The following is a 17653-nucleotide window of genomic DNA, read 5'->3' as shown; positions in this document are numbered from 1 at the left end:
GTACCCATTAATTCTTTCATTGTAGAAAATGAAACTGAAACACTGTAAAAAGAGAAAATATGCCATCAAGGCAAAAAGTATTAAATCCGTCCACAAAAATAGTGGAAGGTCTTTCAACAAACTGATTGTGGGCTGACTGATACTTGACCAAGTATTTCCCAGAATTCTGACTTGAAAGGCCAAATTAAACTAGACTTTTCAGCACAGTTAACTAAGAAAAAAACCTTTCAAATAATGAAGAAAAGACACATAACATAGAAATCAGTTGCAAGATGCAACTGAAATGATCAATATGACTGGCCATTTTAACTATGAAAATTTGCAAGCCTGTCCTCCCTCCCTTACTCTCGAAATGAAGTTAAATATATCAAACTAATTAAGAGCACACACATAGTCCATGAGTTAGAGCAAAGACATTTTTCTGTAGAACTCAGAAGAAACCCCTTTCAAGAGAGAAAAAATAGTTAAGATTTTTTTTTATAAAATTCTGGATATTAGGAAAAGCAAACCATTTCATTCTCAAAGAGTCAGTGGACTAAAATAAAAAATTTCAAGGGAATAAAAATATTTCTACAGAGGAAAATAGTAAATACAGAAAATGTTATATACAATAGACTTTCTTACCAGAATACATTTCACTGTGTGAATTGCACTAGGGTCCTTGTTGTTAGCTGCCCAGTGAAGTGGGATTTTTCCTTCAATATCAGGGATTCCAATATTTGAATCATGTTTTATGAGAAGTTTCACATGCTCTGGGTTATTGTAGTAGGCACTCCAATGCAATGCAGTTTGCTGGAACACAATTTTCACAAGTTTTACAAACACACTGAAAAATTATTGTAATATGAAAATTAAAGTTGGTTAGAACCTGAAACATGATTTCACTACATTTCCACCAAATGAAAGAGATCACCTAGTCCAACTTCTCTGCTCAAAGCAAGGTCAACTAGAACAGATTAATGAGGACACTGTCCAGTCATATTTTGATTTATTTCCACAGACAGAGACTCAATAACCTCTCTGGACCACCTGCTCCAGTGTTCAACTCTCCCCACAGTAAAAAAGTATCTTCTCAGGTTTAAACAGAATTTATTACATTTCAACTTATTCCCACGGCCTTGTCTGTTCAGTGGAGGCAACTCAGAAGTGTCTGGCTCCATCTTCTTTACTGCTTCCCATCAGGTGTTTATACACATTGATAAAATCACCCCAAATTGTCCCTTCCTCGGGCTAAACACTTGCAGATGTCTCAGCCTCTCCTTGATGCTCCAATCTCTTAATCATCTTTTGGCTCTCCACTGGACTCGCTCCAGTATGTCTATGCCCTTATTATACTAGAGAACCCCAAAGGAGGCAGAGCATTCCACTTGTCATGCCACTGGTGCTGAACAGAGGGCAGGATCACAGGTAAAACCAGATTTAAACAAGAGGTAAATGAGCCATCTTTTGTTACACTTCAATAAAGAGGACTGACAGAAAACAGAGCACATGTACCTAGGGTGGCTGACAACTCAAAATCAGTGAAAACAGGCTTTAAACAAGAGGCCCATCTACCTGAGTAAGCAGATAATCACACATCTTTGCTAACAAGGTCTGAATTAGGCCTAAGCTACACCATCTTACATGAGACCTATACTGAGAAACCCTTATGTTTGGAACACAAGTATCTTTAGTAGGAGATTAATTGCTTCATATTTATTGGGCTATGGCAGGAGAATAATGTCCATGCTACTTAGCATTCCCCGTTGACTATTTGATGCAGCAGTTTCAGACCTGGAGAAAATATCTGTCCTTGGTATTCAGCAGTTGTGTCCAAGTTAGAGTGATCATCTGAAGCAGGCCTCAGCACCAGAGCTGCACTACAGAACAACTGCAATAAATAGTGTGGTCTCTCTTAAATGTGAAAATCTGTTGGAATAACACAAATTGATGGAGTGTATAACAAGACTACTCTTCACCAGAGGTAGATGGCACTGAATGCTGACGCTGGACTTGGATTCATCTTGAGTAAAGCTTTTCACTTTTTGTACTGTCCATGATGACTCAGAATTCTGAGGTTGAATATTACTGAATCTAATGCCCAATGACCCATAACAGTCCAATAAAACATCAAAAGGCAATCCATGCTCCTATTGCCAATTCCATGCCAGTGGTATATTTTTATGGGCCCTATTGCTGTTGATAGTTACATAAGTAAACCAATGTGTGGGGTTTCATAAACAGCAAAATGTTGGCATATTAATAAGTATTTTATTTTTCAGACACACCTCTCCCAACTGCCAAGTAACAGAGAGTTTTAAGATAACAAATTGATTTTATTCTCCATCTCTCTTACCCCCTCTCCCCTGCTAAATATGACATGGCACTTTGATTCAGAAACTGAGGAAAATAACTGCTGTGGGACATTTGTGTATGGAAGTACAATGCCCTGGACTAGCATCCTTGGACAGTGACATAGAATCTCTGAGTTCACTATCATATATTTAGTATCTCTGTAAAGGAAGAAAGAAAAAAGGAGCTTTTTTTTTGTGTTTGTTGCTTTAAGTCATTAGTTTAGTATTGATAACAATACTTGTCTACTTGGTAATTCACTGAAGAAGAGCTCATTCTAAGGCATAACTGGAGGGGCTGTAAGGAAACATCTGATAACTGGCACTACATACAAGGACATACAGCCTAGCACCACAAAGTGCCACCAGAGCCTGTTGGGATTTGAATTGAAAAAACTTGTAGCGGTAGAAATTTGTAGTACATTAATGAATATTATTTATTAATTGGAGCTGACTACTATCCCTAGAAACTGACAGTTGCACTGAAAGCAGAAACTTTTGGTTACCAAAAGGTCAAAGTAGCCTTGGTTCACTGGCTTCTTTCACCTACAAACAGTTTCAGCCAGCTGCCTACATGGAAGTAGATGTAAAAAAGACACTTGTTCTGTCTCACGTTCAGGAATTATATTTGACAATCTTGATGCACACAGTTGCAGTATGGAAACTGAATAAGCTATGTGTCCAAAAGGGTCAAATATGTTGGACTCCGTCCCTGAGATGGCCTTTCACCAACCTGAATTCCATTTTTGCTACTGTGACTACTCATTACATGAAGTGGGAGAAAAGTGCTCTATGTTTTGTGGGGAATCTGGCAATGCTTTGAATACTGTCTTGGAAATCTGCTAAACAACAGGCAAGGTTCCTAAAAGGTTTTGGCTCATTTTTATATACCTTTGTTAATTAATTAACATGGTCAGGAAGTCAGCACGACCTCTCCAGAATGACTGCTGTAATTATAGCCAGGGTTTCCACGATACGTGTTAGAACACCCTGGAAGGAAAACAGCTGATTGCCAGGACACAAGCTGGTTCAAATCCATTGTCCAGAGGGGACAGAAGATTCAGTTGTTGGAAACTGTGCTTGTAGCTGTCTTATCATGTTTCCTAGATGATAAAATGAGATAAGGATTTCAGATTTTAAGCAGATACACCACTAGAAAGTCCGATCTCCTTCTCATACTACGTCCTCTTGTGGTAGAATGTGAGCTATGGAATGATGATTTCCACTAAGCCCAGACTTGCCAAGCTAGTATGTTATCAGCTGATCCAAATAACTTCATCAGGGTACTCACATTTGAATCAGTGGCAGATACTCCAAGATCACTTATAAACTGTAAGAAAGGGACTTTCCTGCTCAATGCTTAAAACGGCTCCATCACCAGGAACCCTTCCAATGGTAGTTACATAATTTGGTTTTGGTCTTTCTTTTGCTATCTACATTCATAATGTCTCACTTTTTGTTATTATATCCTTGCAGAAAAAGAACGGGCTCAGGGAATATTCATATCTCTGCATTCTTTGAAAGAAGTCTCTTTTATATTTCAGGATACACAAACTGCTCAAACACATGAAATTTAAACTAGATATTCACAGGTTAACACAGGTCCACAATAATTACTAGAAATCTGCCTACTAAAGGCAGTGTGATCATTTCCCAAACAGAACACGGATCAAGCATGTCAACAAAAATGATTAATCTGTTTTGTTCAAAACGTATATGGAAACACAAGAAACCCTTTACCTAGAACGTCTGCAGGACTGTGTGAAAGTCTGATGCTTTCTTATACCCTACTATTAATGCTAATGGACACAACCATTTCACATTTGTTTTAAATCAGGCATTGCTAGGCACTCAAAATTAAGAACCACACTAATCTGAGCACCTCAAAATTTACAGTGACTATATGCTCAATAACTATTCCTTCTTTTAAAATGAGTTAATATTGCACTATTACTGTGGACTAGCATTACCCCTCTGTATGAAGAGTAATAGTAAATCAGTTTTTTTAAGAACGCTTTTCTTCGACCACTTTTCTTCTACGACCTGTCATCTCTTATGGGTGGTCATTCTAAGGACAGCCCTTTTTAACAAACATCAGTAGATTATTTCCTGAGGCTCTTAGAAGACAGTGTGATTCCAAAGTAGGCTGGTAATTTTATTGATGTGGTAGAGCATGACTTGACTTTGCAAAGGGACATGACACAACTCAAGACACTACAGGCACTATATGATATACCTGGAAAGTCATCTGGAGACTTCCTGGCCTTTCAAGCAACTGCTATCACTGCAGATGCAGAAAATTACTCTGAAGGGCTTTATTCTAAGAAGGTAGTAATATAAAACTCTGAGATCTCAAGATTACATTTTCTCCCAAGGAAGCCTGCAGTTTCACAAAATAAATGTCAAAGTGACTAACCGGTGCTCTGCTTCAATTGTAAGTCTCACGCCAGAATGTCAATCAACTTCATCATCACATCCCTCTCGCTAGATGACGCACTCATGGAAGCAATGGTACATGTGCATTGAAAGCAGACCTTCTGCTGCCAAATAGTCCCTTTTATGATGATGATAATAATAATAACAACAACAACAACAACTTGATACCTTTTATTGACTCTGTTAGGAAATCGTCTGGACAAATGGCATCACATTCTATCCCACACAAAAAAGTCATGTGTGACTAGGAGACTCAAAATTGTCCATTTGTACTTGCAGAGATACAGAAAAAAGGGCAGTCAACCAGAAAGATTTAGTGTATGGATATTTTTACCCCTAGACCATCCCTATGGATAGAAGACAAGGAGTAGAAGTGAGGAATTAAATCTGAGCCAGGAGAAAAGGTGCTGGGAGTGGTGGTTTGAAGGTGTTGTTCTAATTTTTTCTCAGTTTCTTACTATACAAAACTATTTTCATTGTCAATGAATGAAACTGATTTTCTTTATGTTGAGTCTATTTGGCCCATGAGAGTAAATGGTGATCAATACTCCTGTCTTTATCTCAACTCCTGAGATTTTCCCACTATTTTCTCTATCTGTCCCCATGAGAAGGGGGAGTGAGAGAGTGGCTGAGTGGGTATTTGGCTACTTTCCAAAGCTAAATCACGACACACTTCTAGAAGTCAGCACCTATGGAGAACTGTATCAATATCACCACCATTGTAGTGGCCCCAGTGCAGAGTAAAATCAATCATCACCTTGTTGGCAGGACATCTGCCAACAGGAAACTTGCATTCAGCTCAAGATATTTCCTTTTTTTTTTTCTTTTTGTAATTAAACTCACCTTTCGTATTGACAAATGCTTCGAAGGTCTTCTGCACAAAGTTTTCTAATGACTCTTATCATTAAATGATTCTAAATGTAAGGTTTTTCCAAGGAAGAAAACGAAGAGGATTTTTGAATCCTCTATTGTTGCAACTATTCTCAAGAAGAATGTCAGTGAACTCAGTGCAATGAACTTTGACATCATTAACATAAGGAAAATATCAATATTTCTATTTTGAAGACCTAGAAAAGTTTATGACTGAGATAATTTTCACACACATCTGTTTGATGGAAATCCAATTTCTACAGTTGCTAAAAGTGTTGTCTTAAAATAAGCAGAACTTTTACCTTATTTCTATCCTGAGTATCCACTTCTCCAGGTGCCATATGTTTTAACAACAAAGCTAAACATTTTGGGCTTTTGTGACGTGTAGTTAAATGTAATGGTGTCATATCCTCCAAGTCCTTCTGCATCCAGTTCCCTCTACGAGCCAGTAAAAGTTTCATGAAGCGGTAATTTCCCTGGGTAAAGAAAAACAGCAGAAATTTATTTCAGTTTATCAAACCAAATGATGATACTGCTTAGATATATTGACTGTTGTAATACAGTGACTAAAAAATCTGCATCAAAACAGCTCTAAGCTTTGGAAACATTTTTTTTTTTTTGTTAAAAAACATGAACTCTTTATTTTTAAGTCTGTTGTGCTGGTATTAGATGCATATATTCCATTAGCAGAGTGTGTAAGACAGGGTTCAGTAACAACGAAAATTCTGCAATATTATCAGAATTTCTTAACTGTTTAACATCAATAAACATAAGACCATTACATGCCGGTTTCAACATAGTAAACAGTTATCAGGTGAGGAATAAAACATGATGAAAGAACACAATTTTAAAATGAAATTAAGAAAAATGATGAGGAATGAATGATTCAGAATGATGCCTTAAGCCCCTAATGTTTTTTTTATTTTTCTAATATTGGTAAGCCTTATAAGTTTTATAAGTAGATTTTAAAAGCAGCAACCCTCCCTCCTTTGTCCCTTGTCCCTTTCCCTCTAGCAGCCTTTACACATTCCTTAACCCTCTTACCCCTGAATCCAGTAGAAATGTTTAGTCTTTTGTCAAGGCAAGGCCTAGATTGTTGGCAGAACAGCATATCAGGGCCTAAACCACAGAAAACGGTCAAGAATTGCTTGACTATGTACCCTTTGTGCTCTGATGAAGATGAAGATGGGATGAACAGAGGGTCTCGAAACACACCCCAGACCCATTTTTAGGGGGTGGACCCGGGGCAGACCAGAGTAAAGGCCACAGGGTGGACACATCTGGGATTGGATGGATGGTATTATATAATGTAACATCTCAGGCACGGCCGGGGTGCGTCCTGTAACATCTTCTGCCTTGGCAAAATAAACCCCTTTCTTATCTCACCCCTAATTAACTGCTCCGGAGATTTTTTCAGCACCTAACTCCCACAGCAACAAGAAAGATAAAATGTTCTCATCTGATTAAGTAAAAAATATATGCAAAAATGATTGTTTCGTACATTTTTACATTCTTAAATTTTTAAATTTGGAACTGTAGGAGTTTTGATCCTGCAGCATGGATGATAAATAGATGGGACAGTTTCAATGACACACTGAAAATACATCACACTTTGGACTTCCACTAGGTTTTCACTACGTTTTCAAAAGAAATAATGTAGAAATGTTCCTGGGATCAATAAATGAAGGTCAATCCCCCCCCAAAACAATCTGGGTTTATTTCTCAAATCACTGAAGAAGCCGTCAAAAATTAAAGATGTGATCATGCCATCATGAAGAAGCTGTAGTGATTTAAGGGATAGCCAGCCTTGACTTGCTACTGTCCCTTACTTGGAGATTATTTTCCATATAACAGAGATGCTTCTGCTTCATGAAATCTGTTGGGTTTATCAAATCACCTTCAGTAGTTAAGTTTCAGTGAAGGACCAGCAACAGCTGGAGCAATAATTCATTAAAGCAAAACATCTGGACCTATCTTGTGTGATCACGTTTTAAATATCTCTGTTCTTACCCCACTCTAACTTTTAACCTTTCCAAAAATTAAAGGAGTGTGTTGTCTTCTAACTTTGCTCACTGCTTTCCAATATTTCCCAAAATATTAGCTTTTGCCAATTTCACATGTGGACAATTACCTACACATATAATGAAAACAGAAAGCTCAGAGGAGAAGATAAATTGGACTAATTCCTCCCCACTCAGGAAAAAGCTGGAACATTTGATGAAGCTTTATTAGACCATGTACACAGGAAAGGTGACACCCAAATCAATAGAAGTCATGTCTTTGGATTTTTCTGCTTATGGAATTATCTGCAAATTAACATACTTGAGTCTGCCACAATTCTTTCATAAATCCTGTATGTTAACTTAGTCCCTTTAGGCTGTCTTTGGAAAAACAATGAGAAAGGGTAACGAAGTAGACAAAGGCAAGCAGTGCTAATGAACAGGGGCACTTCTGTATCTCATAAGACTCAGAATTGCAAATCACTTTGTCAGCAGAATGATAGGGTGGAGATGGGCCAAAGGATCCCAGAGGCCACCACAGCATCCAGTGCCAGGGCATGAAAATATTCAAGTTTCCTTTTTCAAAGTAGCCTTAAACACTGGGAGGGCATATGTTACATATGTTACTGTTCTGGTTTTTGTCTAATAGAAATGGAAGACTTGAGCTTTATGCATGCAAAATGGCTTTCACCAAGTATAGCCAAAATAAATAAATGTGATCTTTTCCCCCTGCTACCCTATTTTATTTTAAAATGCAAAACAGGGAAAGCAAACCATGAATGACCTCAGACAAAATAACCACTTCCTGCTTCTGACCATTTATTTTCATTGGTCCTTGCTCTTCAATGAAAGCCTACAAGAAAAGTCTGCCAAAAAACTTACCACAAACCTGCCTGAAAATGCAAATTCTCTTGCCAGAGACAGCACGGCCACTACAGCATTTGCAGTGAGAAGTGACCAAATTAATCTCTTTCTTCTGCTGGGTGTCAGGGAAAGCATAACCTTAGGATTTTGTCCCTTTAATATGCAGACACACATCAAGGCATACACTGAAGTAAAGGGGTAGAACAGCAAAATGTCTGCAGAGCTACTAATCCACAGCGAACATGCTCAAAAAGAATTCATGATAAGTTTGGGAATGAGCTAAGCAAGAGAAAACTCCTCATTATTACCACTGTATTTTACAGGCAAATAGAAGAAGAATTTACAAACTCATTAAAAAAGAAAAACAGAAACTAGCAAAAAAATCTCAAATGTATCATGATGGGGTTGGCAATTAGACTGGAAGAAGATAACATTAAATAACTTGAGAGAATATTAGTTTCGGAAGAAATATAGCTACGTTTCTTCATCACAGAGGATAATGCATTTGGTTTGTTTTCAGTATTTCCTGCTCAAAGTGCATGCATACCCATGAAAGAAAAAAATTGATTTTCTTTTATTGATGGATACTTATTGGAAGATTTACAAGTATATTCTTCTTTTTCAATGAATTTCACTGTAAAGAAGAGTTAAAAAATTTAAAATAATTCATAAGACTAAGAAAACATGCCTTTTTATTATTAGAATTTCTTTGCCTATACTGTATTTTATTTTTGCTGTTACACATTTTTCCACCAGTTACTACTACATTATTCTCTTGCATGCTTAGCCACCAATAATCCCTCTCCTTACCACATGAATCTATAATAAATCCCTTCATTCTGAAACACAACAGACTCTGTTTCTTCCAAATTGTGGTAGATTTTTTTAAAACACCGCAACAGGAAACACCTGTGCTTACATTACTTATTTGAATTATCTTATCCATGTTCTTACTTCTGACTGCTGTTCTTTTCTTTAGTAATACCATGAATGCTGCTGTGTTCCTTTCACTTGTTAGAAAACTATACCATCCTTTTTAATGACAAAGGAAAATTTCCCCACTTTCAATTGATTACTGCTTAAGTTTGTAAATATGCAATGTATCAACATGACTTGAAGGCAGATTTAATTTAGGTCTCTCTAGGTGGTGGGAGGGAAAATGTATGCCTAATTTGGAAAACCAATTCCTTCATTTTTATAAAATTCTTGTGTATAAAAAGTCTTCAAGCTTGTACTTAATTGTCCTAAACATCCCTGGGCACCATAAAGTGCTTTGAGTCAGTTCACAGTCTCTTACCGTTAATAGTGTCTCAAAAACGATTCTGTTATACAGTGAAAACATTCTGAGCAAACAAGATTAAATATTAGTACAGAGAACTCAGTTCCTGGTAGCCAAAATTTACCATTCCAATGCCAATTCCTAAAATTCCTTTAGATTCATTTAAAATTATTTTTAGTCAAAAGACTCAACTCTGTATGCAAAGTACAGCACAGCTGATAACAGGCTTCAGCAGAACCAGAACAAATACTTTTGCTATTTCAAAATTTCAGCACATATACTAACTGCAATGGAGTATAACCCAGTTTTTGATAGACAAACAGTTCAATAAGCAACCATTGCTCTGCCATCAAGCAATGACTTTGAAGAAAGTTCTGGACCCCAAGCCAAGCTTAACTACTAAGCAGTCAGAAAAACTCTCCTTTCCCGAACATTTCAATAGAGAAAAGAGTGATGAAAGAAATATCTTAATCAGAATCAATGAATTTGCCAGAATTCAGATTATCCCTGAAATGGAAAAACTTATCCCCAAAATTTCAAATTCACTCAAAAAAAAAAAAAAAAAAAAAGCTGCCTGGTTCTTTCCATACGATTCTAATGCAAGGAAGAGGTTCTAGCGAAAAATTGCCAGTAAACTTTTCTACCTACTTTTCTGGGCCTAATGTGATTATTTCTTCACTCATATAAAGTATCTTTTTCAACCTATTTTATCTCCCTGGCTTGTTGAGTAAGAGTAGTGAGAGAGCAGCTAGGTGGGCATCTGTCAAACAGCCACAGTCTGTCCGTTCCATATGGTCACCAAAGTGAAAGACTACAGAAGAAAAACTAGCTCTGTTCTAAAAACAGTGACTGAACCTAACATGGGCATATGGGTATCAGGAAAGAGAGTGATTCCAGCATCACTGCAAAGCCACTCGAATATCTAGAGCCCTTCTGGGTCAGGTTTCAGCCCTTCCCCAAACACACAGACACAGGTTCCTACTGGTCCGGTGTCCATAACAGTTCAATAGTACTGCAACATTTAGATCAATCATATTCTTGTATTGCTGTTGGGAAGGGTTAAATGATGTTACCCACCTCTACTAGCTGGCTCTCTCTATTAACAGGTAGCACAACAGACCAACCAACTCAACACAAAAAGGCTATCACAAAAACACAGCTGTGCAAACAGTGTAGCACCCAAAATGAAAAAGAGAATTTGGCAGTTTTTGTTCCCCACATGATAACTAGCAGTATAAGAAAGATTCAGAGTTGTTAATGGATTTTTTTAATTTACCTTTTCAATACAAGTAGATAATTTAATACATTCCAAGGCACAGCATTAAAGCCTGAAACTTATGTTAACACAGAGCTAAGATCAAATTGCTGTATATAATCCTGTTTCATGTGGGCAGTTTTATTCTTCACATAAGCAAAACTCCTCCAGAAATTTCTTAGTATGAACAAGTGTTAACCTCCTTAACAAGTGACAGGTTATTCTTTCCTCAGCTGAAAGATATCATGCATGTTCCCTCTGACACCCAGACAGCTTAACCTGCCAGCACAGACGTCATGTACAGTGCTCTGTTGCATCTGGCAGGAGCCTGAAAATGCCAGCAGCAGCAGTTGGAATCACTGCTCAGCTATCAGGAAATGAAAGAACAACTACAATTAATACTTATTAGGAACATCTGACTTCCTCTCCTCTTAGCTGACTAAGAACTGATGCTTTTCTGATTCAGAATTGAAAGGAAACTGAGCACAGTTCCTGTAAAGTGAGTAAGAATTTCTTTCTGTGAACTGCAAGTCAAAGTCTGTAACTGCAATAGGGGCATTTAAAGTAACATCATATAAAATACACAAATGTAAAAGCCTGGATTGCTGAGTGTTGTTATATAATAAAACACCATTTGAAGTGGAAGAGTCATTATCACATTGATGTCAAGTGTGCATATAGTGAAACTAAGTTTCACCACAGTTGCCTCCTGAACAATCATTAAGTAGATAAGGGTCCAGACACTTTCCCACACTACAGCTAACACTAAAAGACAGTAGACAAGCATTGATAGAACCAACAATCTTAAACTTTTAATATTCTGTCTCCTTATATTACTTTCATTTTGTATGGCTAAAGTCTCAGTAAATCGATATCCCATCCCTGTACCAGATGTAATTCTAGATGAAATGGGGAAGGATTAAAGAGGAAAATGGAACTATTTCATCTAAATTCTAAATGAATGACAGCATTATCAGTTTCTCTGTAGTCTAGATTGCCAATCAGGAATATTTTGCAGAATCCTAAATAAAATTCTCCTGGACATTCATAATGATGAATGACATTTAAGTATTTCAAGTATTTCAGAAACATACAATCTTGCTTTAAAGAGTTCACCTGGGTTCTACAAACATTCTGGTGATGTGCAACAGAGCTCTGTGAAAATTTATTTCCCTTCTCATCCCACTATTTCTTGATGAGTTAACTTGGTCATTACATAACTGTAATGTGCCTCTAAACTCTTGCTAACCACTTCTCCTACCCTGTAGTGTGGATATCTCTGATGTTACACTTTTAATCTTCAGGTTTTAAAAGCATACTATGTAGATAAATATAACACCTCCTATAAAGGGAGAAACTGAGCTGTACAAGATAAGGCTAAGAATCAGAGGAATATGTGCATCTCTCCAAGCATCAAAAGCACATTCATAGATAGGCTACCAACACCTTGTCATCAGTGGGTTTTAAGGGGCCAATACATGTAGATAAATTGCTTATTTCCCTTTTCATTGCTGAGACCACATTTTCAAATATCATAATTCTAATCCATGTGAAATATTTACATGACTTGAAAGACTGATTTGTAATAATTTATACTGTAGTGAGCATGAGCTGACTACTGTTTACAGCACAGCTATGCTTGATTTTTGGAATACCTCCAATAGGCCTGTGAAGATTTAGTGGACTGTAAGGGTTGCTAGAGAACTAGGGAAAAGGCAATCCAGCATCTCTACATAACCTCCTGGTAAACACGGCAGGGGTCATTAGAAAGAATGCCAAGCTGTTAAACCGTGAAGATGCTACTTTGGCTCCAATTCAGAATTACATACCTGCTTTCCCAGTACTGGGAACACACAGACCAAAAGAATATAGACCCTTACAAGGAGGTGGTTTCTAAGGACTCTTCACTGCTGACAGTCATAAGCACTGAAGATGCAGTCAGGGTATATACTTGCAACAGAATAGAAACTCTTGGAAATATTTACAGATAAACCACAAATTAGAACTGTTAAATTTGTCCTCCCAGAATATACAAAAAATGGCATTTCTCACATCAACCAGCACATTGACATCCTTCTCATTCATTTTCAAATAATAAATTTATAATACACAGAATAAATTTTTCTGCCCCTCCCTTGGTCCCCTGACTCGCATTTTGGACTATATTATTTCTAACCATTTCAACTACTTTCAGTTTTCTCATTCTTCTGGTATACCAGCCACTGCCACCCTATCTTTGACAATAATGCATAACATTGTGTAACTCTTCAGTGTCCTTTAAAAAAATACTATTTGTGATGCTAGGTTTGTTAATGGAAAATATTGGCTAATACTTGATTCAAGTGCAACTGTTGAGGAATTCTAATACATGTCTTCTGATCCTACAGTTCATATTTCAACTGTATTTGTTTTCAGCTCATTATCAAATGATTATTTACCATACCCTTACATTTTGTGTCCTTATTTCCCATTAGGCTTGCTATTTTCCATCCAGCACTACAGTTAATATTTTTGTACAGGCAGGCCTAAAAAGGTAACCTATTGAATTTATTTCTACAAAATCAGCTTGATAAATATCCATATTCAGTCTTGAAGAACTTACTGCTGACAGGGTGGTGCACATTGTACCCAATTTGCTATTTATGTTTACATATTTATCCCCATATAATTTTAAATTCTTATATGCTTCTGATGTCAAAATAGGCTATTTCTCTCAGCTACTTTTCTTCCTAGGTAAAATATCACTTATCAGTATTCAAAAATATTATTGAATACCCTAAATCTTGCAATGTTGCAATTCCCAAAGAATGATCCATTGATTAAAACTCTTTTGCACCTTGTCCTTTGCTGTTTCTGCACTGTTAAGATGAGATTAATCAAAATCAGGCACTAACCACTGACCACAGCCCCTAACAGAGAGCACTGCAGTAACTAAGCCTGGTCAGCAACTGCACAGAAGGGTGCAGGCAAGTGGTAAAGTGAAAGTCCCCACAAAATCAGAAGTGTGAAGGTCAGCCTGTTTAAATGGGTGCATTTAAAGACAGTAGAGAAGGAGTAACAGTGCAGCAAGCCCACCATCCATGGCAGAAAGGATTTCAGAGATCAGACAATTATACATTCCACCACAGTTTAATAATTTATTAGCTTATTAAATTTTGATTTTTGAAATATATTCATTATTAATTAAGCAGCATTTATGTAAGACATTTTAGCACAATTTTCTCAGTATTCTTTTGTGAAAAGAGAGACTATTTAACAATAAATCCTCTTCAGAGGAATATAATATATAATTCAGTTAGTTTTACTCTTTCACCAACAGAATACCATAAAATTATTACAGTTGAATTAATTGCAAAGTTAAAACATCTGCTCTTCTAATACTACACCAATCATAGCATGGACAGTGATTAAACTTTTATTGTCTTTAAATATTATTAATGTTTTAACTTTCCTTTTTAAACTCCTAAACAGTATTTAAGAAAGTATAGCTGGATACATTACATAATCTTTAGAACAGAAAAACTAATTGTATTTGTTATTACATACATATACAGTCATGTACACTGTCACTTTGGTTTAGACCCAGAATAAGAACTAGAAAGGTACACTGAAATTTAGCATACCAGGCCACTCATCTCCCTTTCCAGAGAAGCACACTCTGTCCCAAATATACTAGTTCTTATTCTAAGATAACAAAAAAAAAGAAACAGATCGGTATGATCTTTTAACAGTCAGATTAGATGATAACCTTTTAAATCCAGGACTCCTTAAAAGTTGGAGTCAAGATTTCCTATTCATGGCTGCAACACAAAACTGTCTATACTTTTTAATAGTGACATGTGAGTTTCTAAAGCCAGCAGAAATCTCTACATTGACAAATACTAAATCATATCATGCACTCAGACACTCATGAGGTAAAATATGTACAACATGAAAGTAATGTAGATTTTAGCTTAAACCCCAAGCAGAATACAGCAGCCACTTTGAACCGAATGAGCACACTTTGCCAACAGATTAGCAGAGATGCTACAGCCGAATTTGAGAACAGCTCTTTGCTGTCAGATGCTTTCGAGCAGCAGTGAAAGTCAAAAAACTTGAACTTCCTAATTGCTAGCTGAGCCTTTAAAAGATAAACAAATCTATGAACTTTTTCTTTAAAACAAAAACAGCAACTGAATTTAACTTGATTATCTTCAGAGAGTAGAAACTTCTGTCTTTGACCTACTTGATCTTACAGAAGATAATCTTACTTGTACACAAACATACACACCCACTCTGTCTTTCCACTGAGGAGCTGCTGAAGAGAGGATGTTTCAGCCCACAAATAAACTTGGTCAGAAATTTTCAAAACCCCAAAATTTTAATAGGTACGGAAAGAAAAAGGGTTGTGCCTGTGGTTTCTTTAGAGGTTGCTTCATCTTTTAGTATCCCTTTGAGAAGAGGCAGGTTCTAAGAACATCAGAAACAACTTACAATGACATGGAGCATACGAAGGACTTTCTGTAACCAACACCTACCAATTTTAGTTGCTTTTCAGGGAACAAACTAAGCACTTACAAAAACAGAAGCTGTTCTATCATGCTTTTAATTTGATACATGTAGGAACAGAATACTGTTCCAAACTGAAATCTATACATCAAAAGGAGCATTTTGATATGCTTGTATTATCAGCTAACTGCCAGAAATCTCACAGGGATTCTTCAGAGGAGAAGTTACTAAAAGAGAGGCTAGCAAGTAAATATATGAATTTAACTGCAAATAAGAATTATTTCCATTTATAAATTAACACTCATGATTTGAAATATTATCTATGCATGAAACAGTGAAACTACTTGATTTCTAATACACTGAAACTGAATTAATATTGCCTGGTTACAACAGCTATAAACCTTTTAACATATATGACTGCACCATTCTTACTCTCCTTGAATATCAGTTAACTATTTTTAACAATTCCTGAAAATAAACAAAGTCAATATACCCACTTAGAACGAAAATTTCTAGTTAAAATCGGTAAACTCACCATTAAAATATCAGGCTGTTTCTTTAGTTATCACATGCCATTTTGCCATACAACTTCAACACACAGAATATTCTAATTCGAGCAAAAAAGCTCAAGAGAAAATTTACATAAAATCTTGAACATGTTTAAAAGTTAATACATTTTAATATACTTTAATTTCAAATGCTGTATCAAGAATACACACAATTAGAATGCTAGACAAGCTCCTAGTAACTTTTTCCCCCATCTCTGCCATAATAAATATTATTTTCATATGCAAACCATTAATAGGAAAGGGAATTCTATTTTATCCACAATCTTAATAGTTTGATTAACCATTCTTCGTTAAAACATGGGAGGTGCAAAAATGTTGTCACTATTCAATGAAACCACACCAAGAGAGAGAGTGAATAAATCAAATTATTTCATAAAGGTGATCATATTCATCAATGTGATAGAGAAGTCCGATAGAATAAATACACTGAAGTGTTCCTATTAAACATAACAGTTATAAGGACACTCTCAATCTCTTCAAACACTCCCCTCAATGTCTGTGACATACACTTGGTACACTTGAGTAAGAATTAGATGCTGAAGGTAATAATTCTTAGCTCATTTTTTCTGCACACTGTCTACTCACTGTGGCAGTGCATGCTACCTACGTTATGAACAAAGTCTGCAGAGGTAGTAGAGAAACTACTCCCTCCTATTCTCTGCATTCCCTAATCAGGTGGCAGACAATAGTCAGAAGACTGGATTTCCACATGCAACCACAGTAAAAGTTTTGTGGAGTGAATGTAAAAAGCCACTCCCCGAACAGACAGATAAAATATAATAATGTAAATTTTATTAATTATAGGGAGTTAAACCAGTATTTATTCTAGCTCTGAAACAATTTTAGTCACAGCTCAAATGGTTTAATTCAAGAAAACTTGAAATCAAGCATTTAGGTAGTTTTAATTTGAGTAAAAATTAAAGGTTATCACTAGAGAATTTTTAAGGTCCCTTCCAACCCAAACAATTTTATGATTCTACAAAAACTAAGAGTTAACTCCTTGATTAACAGTGTAAATGAAAAATGAAATAAAAAAAAATCTTTAGGACTATTTTAGACATAACTCTTAACAGTCATCCATTGAACTACAGTTTTGAAAAAAAAAATCCGTAAGCTCTTTATTACCTCTGCGTGGACAAAGATGATGCCATGCCAGCTATCTAACAAACCACTGGTGGATTTAAATATGTGATGTTTTGCTAATCCTTTCAAGTCAACCATGACAAAAACATCACTGATTTTTGACATCGGGTTTAATCTCACAAAGTACCCTTTTAGCAACCTTCATTAGCGGCATTCTAGACTCAAAAGTAAAACACTCAACTGGAGAAAAACCTCTCAGCCAGCTGAACAGAAACCTTATTTACCAGTTTCCAAGCTGAACGTGTTCATCTGTCTGGCAAAGCATCTTAGGCAATACATCAGCACGACTTCAGGCCAGTTCTGACTATCAGACATTTTGAGTGAAAGCAAGGCAGTGTCTCAACTAAGAGCACTTCTCCCTAAAGCCTCTTGCAAGATTGGCTTCAATATCTTTGTTTCCATAGGAATAGACAGAACTA

At 36.4% G+C, this 17653-nt stretch overlaps 1 protein-coding gene across 9 annotated transcripts in view; it reads right to left on the bottom strand.

The window, feature by feature from the left end:
- INVS (inversin) overlaps positions 1–17653 on the bottom strand; it is a 94279-nt gene that overhangs the window by 49017 nt on the left and 27609 nt on the right. For all 9 annotated transcript variants that reach the window (XM_017813212.1, XM_017813205.1, XM_017813208.1 and 6 more), the window contains 2 exons: positions 5939–6112; positions 625–792 (listed from right to left, as the gene is read on the bottom strand). In XM_017813212.1, the coding sequence (XP_017668701.1) occupies positions 625–792; positions 5939–6112 (342 nt within the window). The remainder of the gene's footprint in view (positions 1–624; positions 793–5938; positions 6113–17653) is intronic.

The sequence above is a fragment of the Lepidothrix coronata genome, unplaced genomic scaffold, assembly GCF_001604755.1.
Source record: "Lepidothrix coronata isolate B3197 unplaced genomic scaffold, Lepidothrix_coronata-1.0 Scaffold40, whole genome shotgun sequence".
NCBI classification, from domain to species: domain Eukaryota; kingdom Metazoa; phylum Chordata; class Aves; order Passeriformes; family Pipridae; genus Lepidothrix; species Lepidothrix coronata.
Note: the sequence above shows the minus strand (reverse complement) of the source record. Positions and strands in the feature narration are given on the sequence as shown.